Here is a 16,845-nt window from a genome sequence, read left to right on the forward strand (position 1 = left end):
TTCATCTCTGTTTTTGCTTGTATTTTTGGCTTATAGTGAACTTGGTGATGCTTCTCTCACATGTGAAAATATGAGCTTTCTTTTTTTTCATTGTATAAAACCATGTTCTTTCATTCACAAACCTCATTCCTTCTTTTTATAAACCCTCTTACAGAAATGTTAGCATTTGGATTTTTTCATTGGATTAATTTCATTCATTGCCCCTTAGATTAGTTTCAACACCTCTTTCAAAAGTTGGGTAAGCATTGTCGTATATATTCGTTCAGTTTTGGAGTCATAAGTTGAGGCTGTTGAGCATTTTTCATCAATTGTAACCGTAGTCTGATGTTTGGTTTTCGATAAAGCGAAGAGCATACATGGATATTGGATTTTTGGATCATTCGAGGTAGGTGTTTTGTTTTCTCATCTTGTGGGGAAATTGTTTTGCTTTCTCATTTAGTGTTTCAACTGCTTTTTATTGGTTGATTTAGTTTGGCCATTTTTTTCTTTGCTTTGCCTTACTAATTCAATGTCACGTTAAAACACGATATGCCCAGATATTGTTGCTTTTCCTTCTCAACAGTTGTCTCAGCAAACAAAAAGATGTAACATTGCATTTATGAGTTTCCACCAACAGATGAATAAACCACAAAAAATCGGCTTGGTTAGGGAGAAAGAATGAAGTAAAATTTAATATATTTTTTTTTAAAAAAATCTGCTTGGTCGATTCCAAGGCCAGGCTGATTGTGTAATTACCTTTTATGTGAGGTCAGCTTTAAAGTCTTCTCAGCAACCTTACGCACAATATGTCATAATACTATGACACCATACAAGAAAATAGGAGGGGCCTTTAATCTTGGGCACTTTAGGCATTATCTTAATTTATTTATTTACATGTTACATTTTAATTTCAAGTAATCATGGTCTTGGATATGAGGAAACTCCTATCTAAACACTTTATTCTTTTTATAAGCTCAATTTCCAGTGCCTCCATTTTTTTTTCACATGATCAGATGCTACTCTATATATATAGTATGTTGCTGTTATTTTTTTTTTTTTTTTTGTCGGGTTTAAATAGACTGTTGAATGTGATAATGAATTTTTTTTATAATTTTCTCATGTCAATAATATGAAGAAAATAAAATGATATGCTAATTCAATTATCGGATGCTAATTGTAGGTTCTCCAAGGCTGAGTTGATATGGCTTCCTTCGTAGAGTTATCGGATAATGAGTATGATGAAGTAGGGGTTGATGATGGGCCTGATAATGACGATGGTGTCGAAGAACCCAAGGTTGATGATGGTGTCGAAGAACCTAAGGTTGGAATGACATTTTCTAGCGAGGAAGAAATCCGGTCTTACTATATGAAGTATGCTAAGCATAAAGGGTTCGAGGTACGTAGAAAGAATTCTAGACAAAGAGACGATGGGAAGGTTAGATGGTTTACATTGGTATGTGCGCGATAAGGCACAACAAAGAGTCAGGCTTCCAATGTCCTTAAGCCAAGATAAACGGAGAGGATAGGGTGTAGAGCAAGAGTTAATGCGGTTTTGAATGAAGACGGTGGATACACATTGTCTTGTGTAATCTTGGATCACACACATGTATGTAGTCCGAGGAAAGCAAGACACTTTAGATGTTTTAAGAAGGTAGATGCCCGTGTGGCGAAGAGGCTTGAAATAAATGATGAGGCTGGAATACGTACATTAAAGACTTTCAAAAGTGTAGTTGTTGAAGCAGGGGGTATGAGAATGTGCCATTTGGGGAAAAGGAATGTCGAAACTATATTGACAAAACACGACAACTTCGCCTCAGAGTTGGAGGTGTTGAAGCTCTAATGAACTACTTCCAAGATATGCAGAAAAAAAATCTAGACTTTTTTTATGCGATCGATGTGGGCCCTGACATGAGGTTAAAGAATGTATTTTGGGCAGACGCCAGAAGTAGAGCTGCGTATCAATCATTCAGGGATGTGATCACATTTGATACAACATATCTGACCAATGCTTATAAAATGCCTTTTACGCCGTTTGTGGGTGTAAACCATCATGGTCAGTCAATTCTATTTGGGTGTGGATTGAAATCTAATGAGGACGCACATACTTTTGAGTGGTTGTTTGAGTCATGGTTGAAGTGTATGAATGACCGACCACCAAATGCAATCATTACAGACCAAGATAAGGCAATGCAACTTGCAATTGCGAGGGTGTTTCCATTGTCTAGGCATCGCTTTTGCTTGTGGCATATCATGAAGAAGCTTCCTGAGAAGTTTGGGTCGCATTCTAGATATGATGAGATCAAGAGTACTCTACACAAATATGTGTATGACTCGTTAAGCAAAAATGAGTTTGAAAAACAATGGTGCGAATTGCTTGACACCTATGATCTTCGCGATAATGCTTGATTGGGATCTCTTTATGCTGATAGGTGATTTTGGGTGCCGACATTCGTTAAAAACACCTTTTGAGAGATTCAAGCGCAACATGTGCGATTGAATCTCTCAAATCAGGATGATCTATATCAAGCCTAGATAGTGGCAGCTATGATGGTGTTGTATTTATGAAAATTTATTTGTGCAGGTGCTTTTTGTGTAGAAAGTGTTTTGAAAACTTATTGTTGGGCATTTGTTGTAAATGAAGTGTTTTTTGTATTTATACTCCTATCTTTTATGTTCTTTGAAGTCCATAGCTATTGTTGTTGTATTTAGGAGGTGCTTTTGTAATGCAGGTGGTGCTTTTGTAATGCAAGTGAGGACGAAGTCCATAGCTTTTGTAATGCATGTGTAGAATGAAGCAACTGTTGTTGACTAATTTAATCCAGTTGTATTTATGTTTTGAACCCTTTGTTGTTGACTCATTTTATGAAGTGTTGTAAAAAATAGTTGTGCTGCAAAGTTTGCCTCTAGTGTGTCCATGAATGCCTACAAGAATGCAGCAGATTTTTAAAAGTAATCTGCTCATATGTTCCTGAATGGAGCACATATGTTTGGTTATTAATGCAGCAGATTTTTAGCAACAGATTTTTAAAAGAATGCAGCAGATTTTTAAAAGCAATCTGTTCATATGTTCATGAATGCAGCACATAAGTTTGGTTATTAATGCAGCAGATTTTTAAAAGAATGCAGCAGATTTTTAAAAGTAATCTATTCATATGGTTCACGAATGCAGCACATATGTTTGGTTATTAATGCAGTAGATTTTTAAAATAATGCAGCACCTATGTTCATGAATATCCAGCTGCCATCACCTTCGAAACCCTGTTAATAATGTCTCTGTGCATAGGTATAGATCAGATAAAAAGGAGATCGAATATCCCAACTCCAAGACTAGATACTAATGATCTTTGTTACATTTTTTCTCTTGTAGCAGATTTTTAAATTTGCTTTTGCTGCTGCACCAATTTTTCTTTTTTTTTGCCACTAGCTTGATAAACTCATCGTCTCTCAAAACTGTCGAGGGAGAGTTTTCATTCCAGATTGATGAAGTCTCAACAAATACAAAGAGTTTCCACAAAATACAAGTTTTCTCTTTTACTAAAAGCAAACACTTAAAATACAAGTTTTGTATTCAAAGTCTCAACAAATCCAAAGAGTTTTCACAAAATACAAAGAGCTTCCACATACATGAGAATATTCAAAGTCTCAACAAATACAAAGAGCTTCCACATACAAATAGATTTTCCAAGTTGTTGACTTCTATTACAACATTAACATTTTCCTTTGAACCAACCACAAGTGGATATAAATAACCCAAAAAAGAAAAACCAAGACAATGAAATTGTTAGAACATAGGTAGCCTTCTCCAGTTACCTCTTGTGCCTCTTGGCCTCAATTTCTAGTTGATGTCACGATATTTGGCTATCCATTGTTGCTTGGATCTTTTTAACTTCAACTTTTAATCTATCAATTGAGTGCAGTAATCGTTTGATAGTCTTTTGGCAATATGATAGTATTTCAGGGTCATAACATCATAAGTATCCACAAGACTTCCCAGACTGCAAAAATCAATTCTCACTTAGATTTCGATAAACAAGACTATTAACTAGAATGAGAGACGAGGGCAAGAAGAGAAAATTTCACCTGGTTCAGATTTTTGCATCCAAAAAACCGCCGCCCCTAAGAATTTCACCTGGTTCAGAAGAGAAAACTGTATTTGTTTGTTTTCTCATACAAAGGCACACTAAGAATTAAAAGCTAGCTTCCATTTTCCATTTTTTTTTTAAATGATTAACTTTTATTATGCCAAATCAATAAAATCTAGCATAATACATTTGTAACTACAACCTGATGGTTTTTATATAGAGAGGTCTTTTTTGTTTTCTTAAACAGCTTTTTCTAGCAATATCATGCAATTCCAGAGTTTGAAAGCTCTAACAAAAACTTGCAGTAGAAATAAAGTATATAGGATTACTTGGTTCCATAGTTAGACAAAAATAGCATCGTTTGGCAATGAATTACAAAACCTAACTACAAATATAAAATATCAAATGGTAATGCCATGCAGATGCAGTGAGTGTGCACGTGCAATGATTGGATGCAATACAAAGCAATGCAATACAATACAATACAATACAATACAATGCAATTCAATCAGTAAAGCTGCATATTGCTTATCCTTGACATAGAAGCTATAATTTTTAAGATTATTATTGCAAGTATTTGAAATTTCACAAGACCTAAAAAGGAAAATTATATAGAAATCTTACACAAAATACTACAACTAACAGTCATTCAAGCTAAATCTAGACTACAAAAAGTGAACAAACCGAACCCCCTAAGAAGCATGAAAAGGATTCAAACTCCCATTATGTGAGAATCCAAGAACATATTTCCTGAAACTACAGACTATAAATAGATACCTCCAGAGACTGTCATAACTTAAACTAACTTAGGGGACACTTCTCTATCTAGTCCCATCACCAAAAGGGAACTAAAAGCTTTTTTTTTTCTACCACTTTAACCGACCCTTTGATCCATAAGGAAAAAAGTGAACCTAGCCCAGAAAAATATGAAGGAAAAAAAATGTTCAGTATCTAATTAATAAACAAGTCCAAATAAATGGGTTCCCTGGATCTGAGGCAATCCATTTAAGTTTCTCTCTGCTTCGTTATTTTCATGGTTGAACAAAGCCATTCATATTCAATGAATCTGAGCAGAAATAGTCAAGCAAAACCAAGTCACCTTCGGATGTTTCTTATCATTCTCAACTCCAGAGATTACCCATCACAAAACATCTCAAAACACTCTCAAAGAACTTCTGGAAAAAATTGTGTTTCTAAAGCATTAGCAATTCTTTTTAACAACTAAGAGCATTGGTAATGGACTAGTCAAATGTCAATGCAAGTCCAAACTTTAGCTAGATGTGAGAAAAAGCCTCCATATTAAACTAGCTAATGGTCCAAAGCTTAAGACTTGATGAATAGTAAATTTTAAGTCCTCTCCAAACATGGCTAGCTACTATTCACAATAAAAAGTAATATTTTATTATTTCATCACTTCTCTCTCTTTGAATGGTAAAACATGCATGACATGCACATTATTTCTACTAATTGATAGAGTAGATACATTATTTTTACAAAGCATGAAGATCTAAAAAATATATGAATTGTATTTGTTGTAAAAAAAATAAAAAAATATATTATATTATTATTTTAACTTTAAGATAGCTAGTCCAATGTAAACTCATTTAGTAAAAAATTGATACTATAGCTAAAAATTAAAATTCTAACTAAATTTTGACTTCGCAATAGCCAGGCCGGCCAATGCTCTAAGAAAACAGAGCAAGGCAAGAAGTCTCAATAAAAATGTGATGTTAGAGTTGCTTACCGTTGAAACTTGATCCCTTCAAAGCCTGCCGAATCACGATGTAATCTACTAACTAGCGAGCAGTTGCTTCTTCCTCAAAACCAGAAAAAAGGGAAAAGGAAAAGAAATCAAAGGCAAAAACTCGAAACTTTATCAAGTCTTGGAGCTTGGATTGTGATTCTTATGGATCATAAGAAAAAAATCAAAGAAGACAGCCAAGCAAATCGTGTTCGTGTGCTTGCGAGATTTTGATTAGGAACGAAACTTCCTTTCAAGGCTTTTTCTGCCCGTGATTCTTTTTCAATATAATGAATAAAAACAAGAGGAGAAAGAAGGGAATGTCATCGTATGGCCAGATCTAAGATCTCGTGGAGGAGGGAGCCGATGTTTGGTGTGACGGTATTCAGCGACGGGACGACGAGGGAACGGCTAGGGGATGCCGAGCGACGAGAGGGCAATGGGTCTCGTTTTGATTTTTTGTTTTCTGATTGTGTCCAAAAACACATCCCGCGATGATACGGTTTTTTTTTTTTTTTTTTATATTACGTGACAGTAGCAGGACTCTTAAACTTTTGGTGTTTTACACGTGGGTTTTAGTTTTGAAAAAATCTATTCATAAGTTCATGCACTACAAATTACTTTTTTTGAATTTTTTTTTTCTAAATATATGATATATAGATAATGAATAAAAAAATTTAATTATTTTAAAAAGAATAAAATTAAAATATATATAAAATATTGTGATATATAATATGCAATCCTCGCGTAGTAAACAATCAGAAGGTCATAAAGAAGCTCTCACCATAAGGAAAAACACATTAAAATTTGTCAAAATGTAACCACTTGTAATCCAATAAAAGTGCAAGGAAATGTCAAATTCTCCACTCTTTTCCCGTACCGTACGTCCCTCCCTCTTCTCTTTGACAAATGCATTGGACCTGAATTTGGGTTTTAAATTTGTCTCGAATGAATTTTTTTTTTTAATTTAATAATTAAGAAATTATTTTTTTTATTAATGTTATGAATTTTTATTTTTTAAAAAAATATTTATAATGATTAAAAATATACATGAAAAAATAAAATAAAAAATAAAAAAATTACCTTTACCTTTTCGGTGGATTCTTGAACTACATCTCTCGAGAAGTGTAGCACTACTACTTTTCTTTTTTCTCTTCCACACAAACTTACCTTTTTGGCTTTTTGAAAATTACCAAATTGGCTCACGTGGAGAGACCCACACAATAAAATAAAAGAGAACTAGAGATTGAGAAAATCTTAATAATAAAGCTTAAGACTCGTGAAATATCTAATGAACATATTATTAACAATGAGGTTGCTAGAAAACGCTACGATTGATCAAACTTTTCAAGAACAAATTAATAAATAAAAAGAATTAGTAAGAATGATTGTAGTCGTGAAGAATTTAGCCAAAAATGGATAGAATTTGTAAAAGCAAACAACGCATTTGGAAAAGGTCTTTTTTGATGGATTTATAAATACCCTAAAATGAAATGAACTTGATGTTAATGATATAAGAGGATAAGGATATCTAGTCAAAAACAAAAAAAAAAAAGAGGATAAGGATATGATAAGGGGTCTGATACGGAAGGAAACAAACAATAAAGAAGGTGTAGAAAGAAGACTTTTAATTCTATGTGATATGACTCATTCATGTGCTATGTCTTCAAGAAAAAAGTGGAAATATTTACAAGATAAGGTACTTACGCGCGAGATTTGAATAGCTAATATCATTACTAAAGCGACTCTCAACGAATCATTCCCATTATTCAGCACCTCCAAACAAGGAAACTAGACATCTAGCCTATCTCCAATCTTTGTTAAAGACATTTGAATGAACAACTTCCAATAAACACTTGGAAGCTTCTTTTATTAGAGAAATGATATTTACAATCGTATAGTATGCAAGCGCCGCGTAATCCCTTTAAAAAAATAAATAAATACAGAATCTGTATAAAAAAAAAAAACTAATTTTTTAATAGTGAACTCCATTCTTTTTCAAAACGATTGTACGACGTTTGTACACTCCACGACTATATGTATCATTACTCTATTATTATATTTCTAACTATAATAGCGTGAAAAACATAAAACAACTATCACACTGTAACACATCTATTCAGATTTACACATAGATATGCTCACTTCGAGGAGAGCACCTCCAAATAGGGGAAATAGATAGAGAAAGAAAGAGAAAATTTAGGTTTTTGATTACTTTTCCGATACCTTACATTTTCCCTCTTGTGCTACATATCACCGTGTGTGCGCATTGGGAATTTAAGTTTTCCCATTTTCCCAAGCATTGTAGCGCCTCGCGCGCCCTACCTTGCTTACCTAAGCGTTGCACCACTTCACGCAGCACGCCAATTGAGCCCCAAGGTTGCAGCACATAGCGCTTCACGCATTTAGTGCTTCGCACACAAGTATAGAAGTTCTCTTCATAAATAACTTAAAAACCCATCTTGCTATGGAGGTGACTCAAACTCCAGCCCTCTAGGTAATCCAAGGACATAAATACCACTCAACCAGTGAATGGCTTGTGCTGCTTGTATAGACCCAAAATGTTATAACTCTCATAAACATTCCACTTCTTCTCTTTTTTCAAAGTAATTCACAACTTCCAAAACAATCCAAAAATGTTATTAATAAATATAATATATAATTAATTATTTTGAAAATATTTCTAACAATCCCTCACTATTTTCAAAATACATTCTGGTTAGAATAGGAAAACTTATACATAAATGAATGTGTCTTTTGGACTTGAACCTTCACATAGTGAAAATACATCAAAGCTAATCAGAATCACATAGTAGACATACTTTGAACTAGCAATTCTATACGATTAGCCGGATATATCTCACATATAAATTTTCTTCTCTTTGGGTAGTTCATAAAAGCTGACACGTGGATTGACCTTGTGTCTATATCCTGGTTTAATGAACACTTTAGAGACAAAGCCTAATTCGCATAGGAGGCGGCACCACCCCCGACACTCATATAGGTAGACTTATCGAAAGTGTACTGTAACTAAATACTTCAACAGAAATTTGTTATAAGTATATTAAGAGCATTGCTCAGCCTCTCCTTTTCGTTATAATACCTAGCACTTCAAACCTTGGAATGATAAATTAGTTCGAGAACTAATTTTAATATTACAACGCTTGCAAATCACGAACATATAATGTATTTTGCTCGTTGAACTCAAGTCTTGATATGTTCAAGAGTTGAGTCGAGTTTCCATTATTGGTGATTTTATTGTATAGGCTTTAAACACATCCCCTTTGATGTCTTCCACATCAATTCCCTTGCAACTCCTTTAGTTAACAAATCTGCCAAATTTTGATAAGATCTCACAAAATCAATTACAATTACTTCATATGTGAGTAATTGCCTCACATAGCTATGTCTTAATCCAATATGCCTAGACTTGTCATTATATATATGGCTATAGGCTCGCAATAGTGTAGCCTGACTGTCGCAATGTAAAGATATTGGTGGCATTGGTTTTGGCCAAATCAAAATTTCTATCAATAAATTTCTCAGCCACTCTGTCTATTTGCTATAAGATGCCAATGTTATAAACTCTGATGTTATGGTAGAATCAATTATGTATGTCTGCTTCTTTGATTCCCAGGAGATTGCTCCTCCACCAAGGGTGAATATCCATCCACTGGTTGATTTGTGATCATCATGCTCAGTTATCCAACTAGCATCTGTGTATCCTTTTACTACCGAAGGAAATCCGCTGTACTCAATACCATAATTTATGGTATTTTGTAAATATTTTAAAATTCTTTGTAGAGCTATCCAATGAATATGACTAGGGTTACTAGTGTACCTACTACGTTTGCTCACTGCAAATGTAATATCAGGTCTAGTACATGTCATAGCATACATTAAACTATCAATAACTCTAGCATGTTCAAGTTGATCCACTGCTCTCCCAGTATTATAATACAATTTTAAATTTGAATCAAAAGGTGTAGCCATTGGTTTGTAATCAAAGTGATCAAACTTTTTCAATATTTTTTTAATATAATGTGATTGGGTTAGAATTATAACATTATTATTTCTTATAATTCTAATATCTAAAATCACGTTTTCTCATTTGTAGACGGCCTAGGAGTGGTTAGAACATACACCACTTTAAGAATGGGTAGGAGAAAGTGCATATTCTTTTGCTAGCGTCGAAAATTGGCTCTATCAAAACATTCGAGTTTAACAAAATCTACAGCAAACTCTCTCAAACTATGTGCCATTAGTAATCAAATATTGTCTTAAGATTGTTGGTATAAAAGGGGCTGGAAAACAATAAATAATAAAAGAAAATTTTCCTTCAAGACGCATTATAATGTCGCTTTCCTTAAAATAATATTTGCTCCCACCAATAACGGTATGCACACAGGTTACAAGCGAATTTACCTCTAAGATACAATGAAGCATAGAATAAGTCTATTTGTCTAACTGCGTTATGCACATACGAAATTAGACTCTGAATACCCTCAAATTTTTTATCCAACCAAGAAATTAGAAATCTGTTCTCTAAAAAACAAACAGATTCTAACAAGTTTTGAAGAAATGAAAATTTTAGGAGAGAGAGAATTCGAAATTTAATTCTAAGATCCTCAAATGGCAGGCCTATAAGTATATTTATAGATGGCCAAAAGTTATAAATGATTCTGAAAATTGTTCGGAATAGATATATATATTGTGTCTGTTAAAACAATGGGACTTAGTCCAATGGTTTGCCTTGCTACTTCATCAACTGGTTGGCACCAGCACGAATCACGGCGTGTGCTCATTGGGGATTTAATTTTTCCCATTTTCCAAAGCATTGCAGCGCCTCGAGCGCCCCCACCTTGCTTGCCCATGCGTTGCACTGCTTCATGCAGCACACCCGTTGAGCCCCAAGCGTTGCAGCGCACAGTGCTTCACGCATGTACTGCCTTCGCACGCAAGCACAGAAGTTCTATTCATAAATAGCTTAAAAACCGATCTTACCATGGAGGAGATTCGAACACCAGCCCTCTAGATAATTCAAGGACATAAATACCACTCAGCCAGTGAATGGCTTGTGATACCCAAAATATTGTAACTCTCCTAAACATTCCACATCTTCTCTCTTTTCAAAGTAATTCACAACTTCTAAAATAACCCAAAAATATTATTAATAAATATAACATATAATTAATAATTATGAAAATATTTCCAACAATAATCTACTCCAGTCAAAACGAAGCTCTCATAATTAGAAAATAGAAATCACATGTCGAAATTTAGTCAAAATCAGACTATAGATGATCCCTTAAAACACTGATAAAAGTCGTGCAAGAAAATGACATTCTGACTCTTATTTTTTCATGTTCTCTCTTATTCTCTTTCACATTAGACACAGGCGCATCATATTTTAAACAAAACCATACCTTTTTTAAAATTACCAAATTGCCATTAAGAGGCTCACATGCAAAAAACCAACCCGACAAAAGGAACTAGAGATTAAAAAAATCTTAATAATAAGCTCAAGAGTCATGAAATGTCTAATGAATATATTATTAACATGAATAATCTATTTTCTTTTTTAGAAAAAATAATTGAAAAGTTTTAAAACATAATGTAATTTTGACTGTCAAATCATTCAAATAGTATAATTTGATTTGTAATATTTAAATTTTAAAATTTATTTTTTAAATTAAATTATATTGTGTAAATGGTATATAACGTAAAAATTTTTAAATAAAATTATTTTTTGTTTAGAAAATGACTGTCTATATTGATCCTCTTTAGAGTAAAGAATGAGCTAAAAGAAAAAGAAATCTATGTGATAAAAAGTAAAAAATCTCTTCAGAGAGTCCTAGAGCACTCTTTGCCGACACGTGCAACATTATTCACAGTTTGGAACGTTCAAGTTTCGCCGTCAATCTCGCGCCACTTGGCTGCGGCTCATGAATCGCCACGGACTCCCCTTCCAGAGCTCTTTTCTTACTCGCCACCTTCACCGCCGTTCGATGACTTTTGGTTCCTTTTGGGTGGGATTTTAAAAAGTAATAGTCTCCGTTGAAAACTGGACCATGCTATTCAGCAACGCAGCAGCATGCCAGCATAGTTACAGTTGTCAACAATGGAAAAGCCCCACCAGGCAGGCCACGTAATGAGAAAGAGCGGTGCTGCAGTCACCGAATTTCGATCCGAATAAGTCATCGTGTATTTCAAATTTTTATTTTTATGTATTTTTTTTATCATTATAAATTAATTTTTTTTAAAAAAATATAATATTATTAAAAAATACATTCTTAATCATTAAGTAAAAAAAATTTCATTCGAGACACTATTTAAAATTTTGAATCCCAAATTTAAAACCCAAAACATTTCTGAATTGAATTTGGGACTACTCCCCTCAGATATCTCAAGCTCCAAAAATTAGAAATGCCTTATATAAATTAGATCCTAAAGCAATTAGTGAAAGCCAAATGCTTAGCAACGTAAGAAGTTAGGAAATTGAATTAAAAGATATGATATTTGTAGCCTTAAAATATAAGTTTCGCGTATTTTTTTTTAAAAAATAAATAAATTGGAAACTTACGTAAAAATAATTATTTTTTTAATGATAAACTTTATTTTTAAAAAAAAAAATACGTGTGTGTGATTTATACACCCTAAAAATGTATCTAATATTAGTCATTGAATAAAATAATATTTCATAAAACGGTTACATTTTAATTGTCATATTGATTTTCGTTGTGCCCGAAACATAAAATGTCATTTTTATAGATTTTTAAAGTGTCAACCAAACATCTAAAACACTGACAAATCAGTTTGGAAGAGATACCAGCGATCTTAAATCACCTATTTTCCCTTTGGAAGAGATACAAACATCTCGTTTGGAATGAAAGGTGAATGGTCTGCAACATGAGATCCGTTCAAATAATATCAACCCTAGAAAATTAATAATCATTCTTTTAATAATAAATAAATATTTTAATTATCATTAAAATTAAAATAAATAAAAGGTCAAAATCAGTATTATATTAGAATAGTAATAGATTTAGATACTGTTTAGATAGTGAATTGAGATAATATAAAAATTAAAATTGAATAAAATATTATTTTTTAATATTATTATTATTTTAGAATCTAAAAAAATTAAATTATTTATTATATTTTATGTGTGAATTTGAGGAAGTTGTAATGATGAAATGAGATGAGATAAAACACTTTCATTATTCAAATAGGGTCAAGAGAGTTTATTATTTAATACTGTTGAAAAGTTGCTAATTAAATTTAAAAAAATAAAATTTCTAATCAAATTTAATTTTAATTAAAAAATAGTTAGGTCACCAGTAATACTCTTGCACGCGAGATTTGAATAGAAAATATTATTATTAAAGGCGAATCTCACCAAATCATTCCCATTATTCAGCACCTAGAAACAAGGAAGATCTCACCAAATGGGGAAGTAAAAATCTAATTGTAAGCGATTATGCGTACTAATTTATACATCCATTCAATATGATTGGTCAGAAAGTAAATTTTATTGAAAACAGTGCTAATTTGAATTTAGAATATGAAAATAATAATATTAGTACGTAGATTAGTACGTAAACTTACTTGTACATAGTAAAACTCAACGGAAAAATGGGGAATCCAGTCTCTAATGTTAGACATCCAGCCCATCTCCAATCTCTACGTGTTCCAATGGCAACTGATTATAAAAGGAGGAAGCTAATAGGATCAATAAGAGAAAGTGGGATCATGCGGATGCTAAAAGCATCAATCTCTAGGGTGCCGCCCAGTATTGACGTGGGCATTCCCCCCAGGCCAAATTCGCCTTCTCATTTTTTTTTCAATTATTTTATTTATCATTTTAAAATATTTTTAAAAAATATAAAATATATATTAATACATTAATAATCACTTTCTTAATCAATAAATAAAATAAAAATATTAAAGAAATAAATAAATAAATACATGAATTAATGAATAAATAGAGAGCAAAGTAGCATTATTGTTTTAGGATGGTAAAACATCATGTCTACGTCGAATTATTGTCGTTTAAATCTAACCCATGAATTCATGGCCGCATACGCCAATTTTTCAAGGGGTCAAAACTCAAAAGTAAACATTGAAAAGTCATTTAGGTGAGATATACTGTACATGATCCTGGATTCCTTTGATGTAACGAGCGGCCATCGTAATATAAAGTCACGTTGCAACGCGTTACGCCCCATAACCCCCACCAAAGGTACCCTTGAGAGTTCCAACATTCAATATCCTTCTTCTCTCACAGAAACATCAATGGGGAAAGAAATTTCAAAGCTGTTTCTCCTTCTCCTTCTCCTTCTCCTTTTGATCTCAGGTACGTAAAAAAGCATCCCTCCTTAAAATCTAATATAGAGTTTGTTGTTAGTTATTTAGCTTTGATTGGTTGTGTATTTAGTTTAAGCTTTAGAATTCATTTTCTTCATCTTCTCTCTCCCCTCTCTCTGTCTCTCTCTCTCTCTCTGGTGACCATCGCGAGGTGGAAGACGACTGCTGGGTGTTTCCATAAACAGATTCTAGCCCATTCAGAGTTCCATATCCACGCCCAAGTCGTACATGGTATGTCTTTTTACGTGGCCCATCTTGTTCAGATTGTATAAATCCGGTTTGCTTTTTCCCGGTTCAATGGTTTTCTTTTCGGTTTTTACTGGGTTTCATACCCGTCAATGTCATGCCACTTCTTGTTAGGTTCGCTGCTTTTTCATCCGGTTCATGTATTATTCTTCCCGGTTCAGTTGTTTTTATTCCGGTTCAGTACAATTTCTGACCGGCTCAGTTACTTTCTTTTTGGCTTAGGACATATTCTACCGGTTCAGCATATTTCTTGGCCTTTCCCAACAAAATGTTGGTATTTTCGGGTGTCTTTCGGTCTTTTCTTTACATTTCCCAGTATTTTTACGGTGGTTCTCACACCAACCAATTTGGTGTTTTCACTCTCTTGGGATAACTCATTTGTGTATTGGTTATTCCATTTCTCTCTATCTTTTCCTCTCTTATATTCAATCTTTCTCCTTTGGGTACTCTATTTCTTTGAAATTTTCTGGTTTCATGGGTTTTTCAAGTTCCTCTGGGCTTCTCAAATCTGAGCTATACGATAAAAAAAATGGACTAATATGGGCTGTCTTCAAACACAGTTATACAAGACCTGCTGGTGTTAAGAGAGAGATTGTTTGGAGTATTTGATTTAATGAGTGAAGATTTTGACATACTAGGAAAGATGTTGGCATATGTAACAAGCAATTTGAGAAAATATAATTTTTATTAATAAGAGAGCACTGGATTACAATGAGTAGTCTGTTTTTTAATTTTTTTTTTTACTTATGCAGAGGTGTTGCACCTACAATTGTTACATTGTTTTTCACACTTAGGCTGACAGCTATACATATTTATACTTGGAGAGAGAGTTCTAGATACATCTACTCAACGTTGAGAATATTAATAGCCCTATCTTAGAAAACTAGGAATTCTATTGATGAATTTCAATTGAATTTTTCCTTGATGAACCAGATCTGTGATGCTTGATCTCAATGTGTTGTTCTTTTGTGAAAACCGAGATTTTTAATCATTACAATTGCTGACATGTTGTCACAACAAACTACCGTAGGTTCTTCAATTTTTTTGCTTCAAATCTGAAAGTATTCTTCTTTATGTCGTAAAGCTTCACATGCGGAATTTGTTGCTGCAATGTATTCGGCTTCTATTGGTTCAGCAACTATTGTAAGAGGCAGAGGTGTTGGAAGGGAAGGTGTTGGAGATAATGGCATGGTGGTAGTGGTTGAAGGTGAGGGATTTGAGAATGGAGTGTTATGTAGAATGGGAGGAAATGAAGGAGGAACTAATAGATGATGGTGAGGTGAGGAATGAGGTGGAGTATGAAATGGGAAAATATGTTCATAGAAGGTAACATCTCTATAAAGGAAAACTGTTTTGGTAGTAAAATCAATTAATTTGTATCCTTTTGCCCCAAGAGAAAAGAAGAGGGGGGGGGGGGGGGGGGGGGGGGGGGGGGGGGGGGGGGGGGGGTGGTAACCAAGAAAAACACATTACTTGCCTCGAGGGTCAAATTTTGTTCTGTTTTGAGAGAGAGTAGAGGCAAAGCATAAGCATCCTAATATTCTCATGTGAGAATATGTAGGTGGTGAATTAAATAGGAGTTCAAAAGGGGTTTTATTGGAGAGAAGGGAGCTTGGAACCCGATTGATGATATAAGCTGCAGTGAGGATGCAGTCAGTCCAATATTAGTTGGGAAGGTTAGATTGGATCTTGAGAGGGTTAGCAGTATCTCTGGGTTTAGGAAGGGTGCCATTGATAAATCCAAGCTTTTTCTTGGCACGAAGAGCCCAGCACATGGCTCTTGACCAAGTGGTATAGTTTTCTGCAGTGAGAAGGTCAGGTACCAAGGGGAAGGAAGGGTTGTCCCTATGATCAAGGCGATATGGGTTGATAATGTTTGTGAAATCCAGATACACAGAGTTGTTTTGATTAGTAGCCATTGAAAAACAAAATCTCACTCTGTGGCTCTCTGTTACGATGTAAGAATAACAGAGGAATAGAAGAAGAAGTAGCAGAAAAATAAAGAGAATGGCATAGGAGAGAATCTTATGGAAATGCTACTTCATTCCATTAATGCATCGTTGCATTTACTGCCTTAGGTACAGAAAAAGAAAACTAACCCTTAACTAACTAAGGAATAAAGGAATATTCATCAAATCTGTACATTACAACACATCTACAGAAGGGACTTTCTAGTAAATTAACAGCAACATTATCATAAGCATTAGGTGCATTTGGTGCTGACTGGGGATGCAGATCAGGTCCATCCATGTTGTCACGAGCAACTGAGTCTAGATGATCTTGTGGCTTTATGGTAGTGATGCCATCTTGTGCATGCTGCTCTAATATAACCTGCAGTGCGTTTTTCAAGCGTACGGGTAAGGACTCTCTCGTCTAGAACGTTACTTTTTTAAAGGCCCCAGAAGTCAAATATTTAGGCCATAAAATAAA

The 16,845-nt window shown here is 33.9% G+C and overlaps 2 protein-coding genes across 3 annotated transcripts in view; one reads left to right on the plus strand and one right to left on the minus strand.

Moving 5' to 3' along the window:
- The window catches only part of LOC121244070 (pathogenesis-related protein 5-like), a 37,501-nt gene that overhangs the window by 18,127 nt on the left and 2,529 nt on the right, over positions 1-16,845 (plus strand). The window contains exon 2 of one of the 2 annotated variants that reach the window (XM_041142113.1): positions 9,957-9,961. In XM_041142113.1, the coding sequence (XP_040998047.1) occupies positions 9,957-9,961 (5 nt within the window). Of the gene's footprint in view, positions 1-9,956; positions 9,962-14,019; positions 14,159-16,845 lie in introns of those variants that run through there. The other variant, XM_041142114.1, reaches the window with a different exon arrangement.
- Positions 1-16,845, minus strand: part of LOC121244067 — a 57,057-nt gene that overhangs the window by 11,327 nt on the left and 28,885 nt on the right. The window lies entirely within an intron of this gene.

This window comes from Juglans microcarpa x Juglans regia, chromosome 8S (assembly GCF_004785595.1).
Source record: "Juglans microcarpa x Juglans regia isolate MS1-56 chromosome 8S, Jm3101_v1.0, whole genome shotgun sequence".
NCBI classification, from domain to species: Eukaryota; Viridiplantae; Streptophyta; class Magnoliopsida; order Fagales; family Juglandaceae; genus Juglans; species Juglans microcarpa x Juglans regia.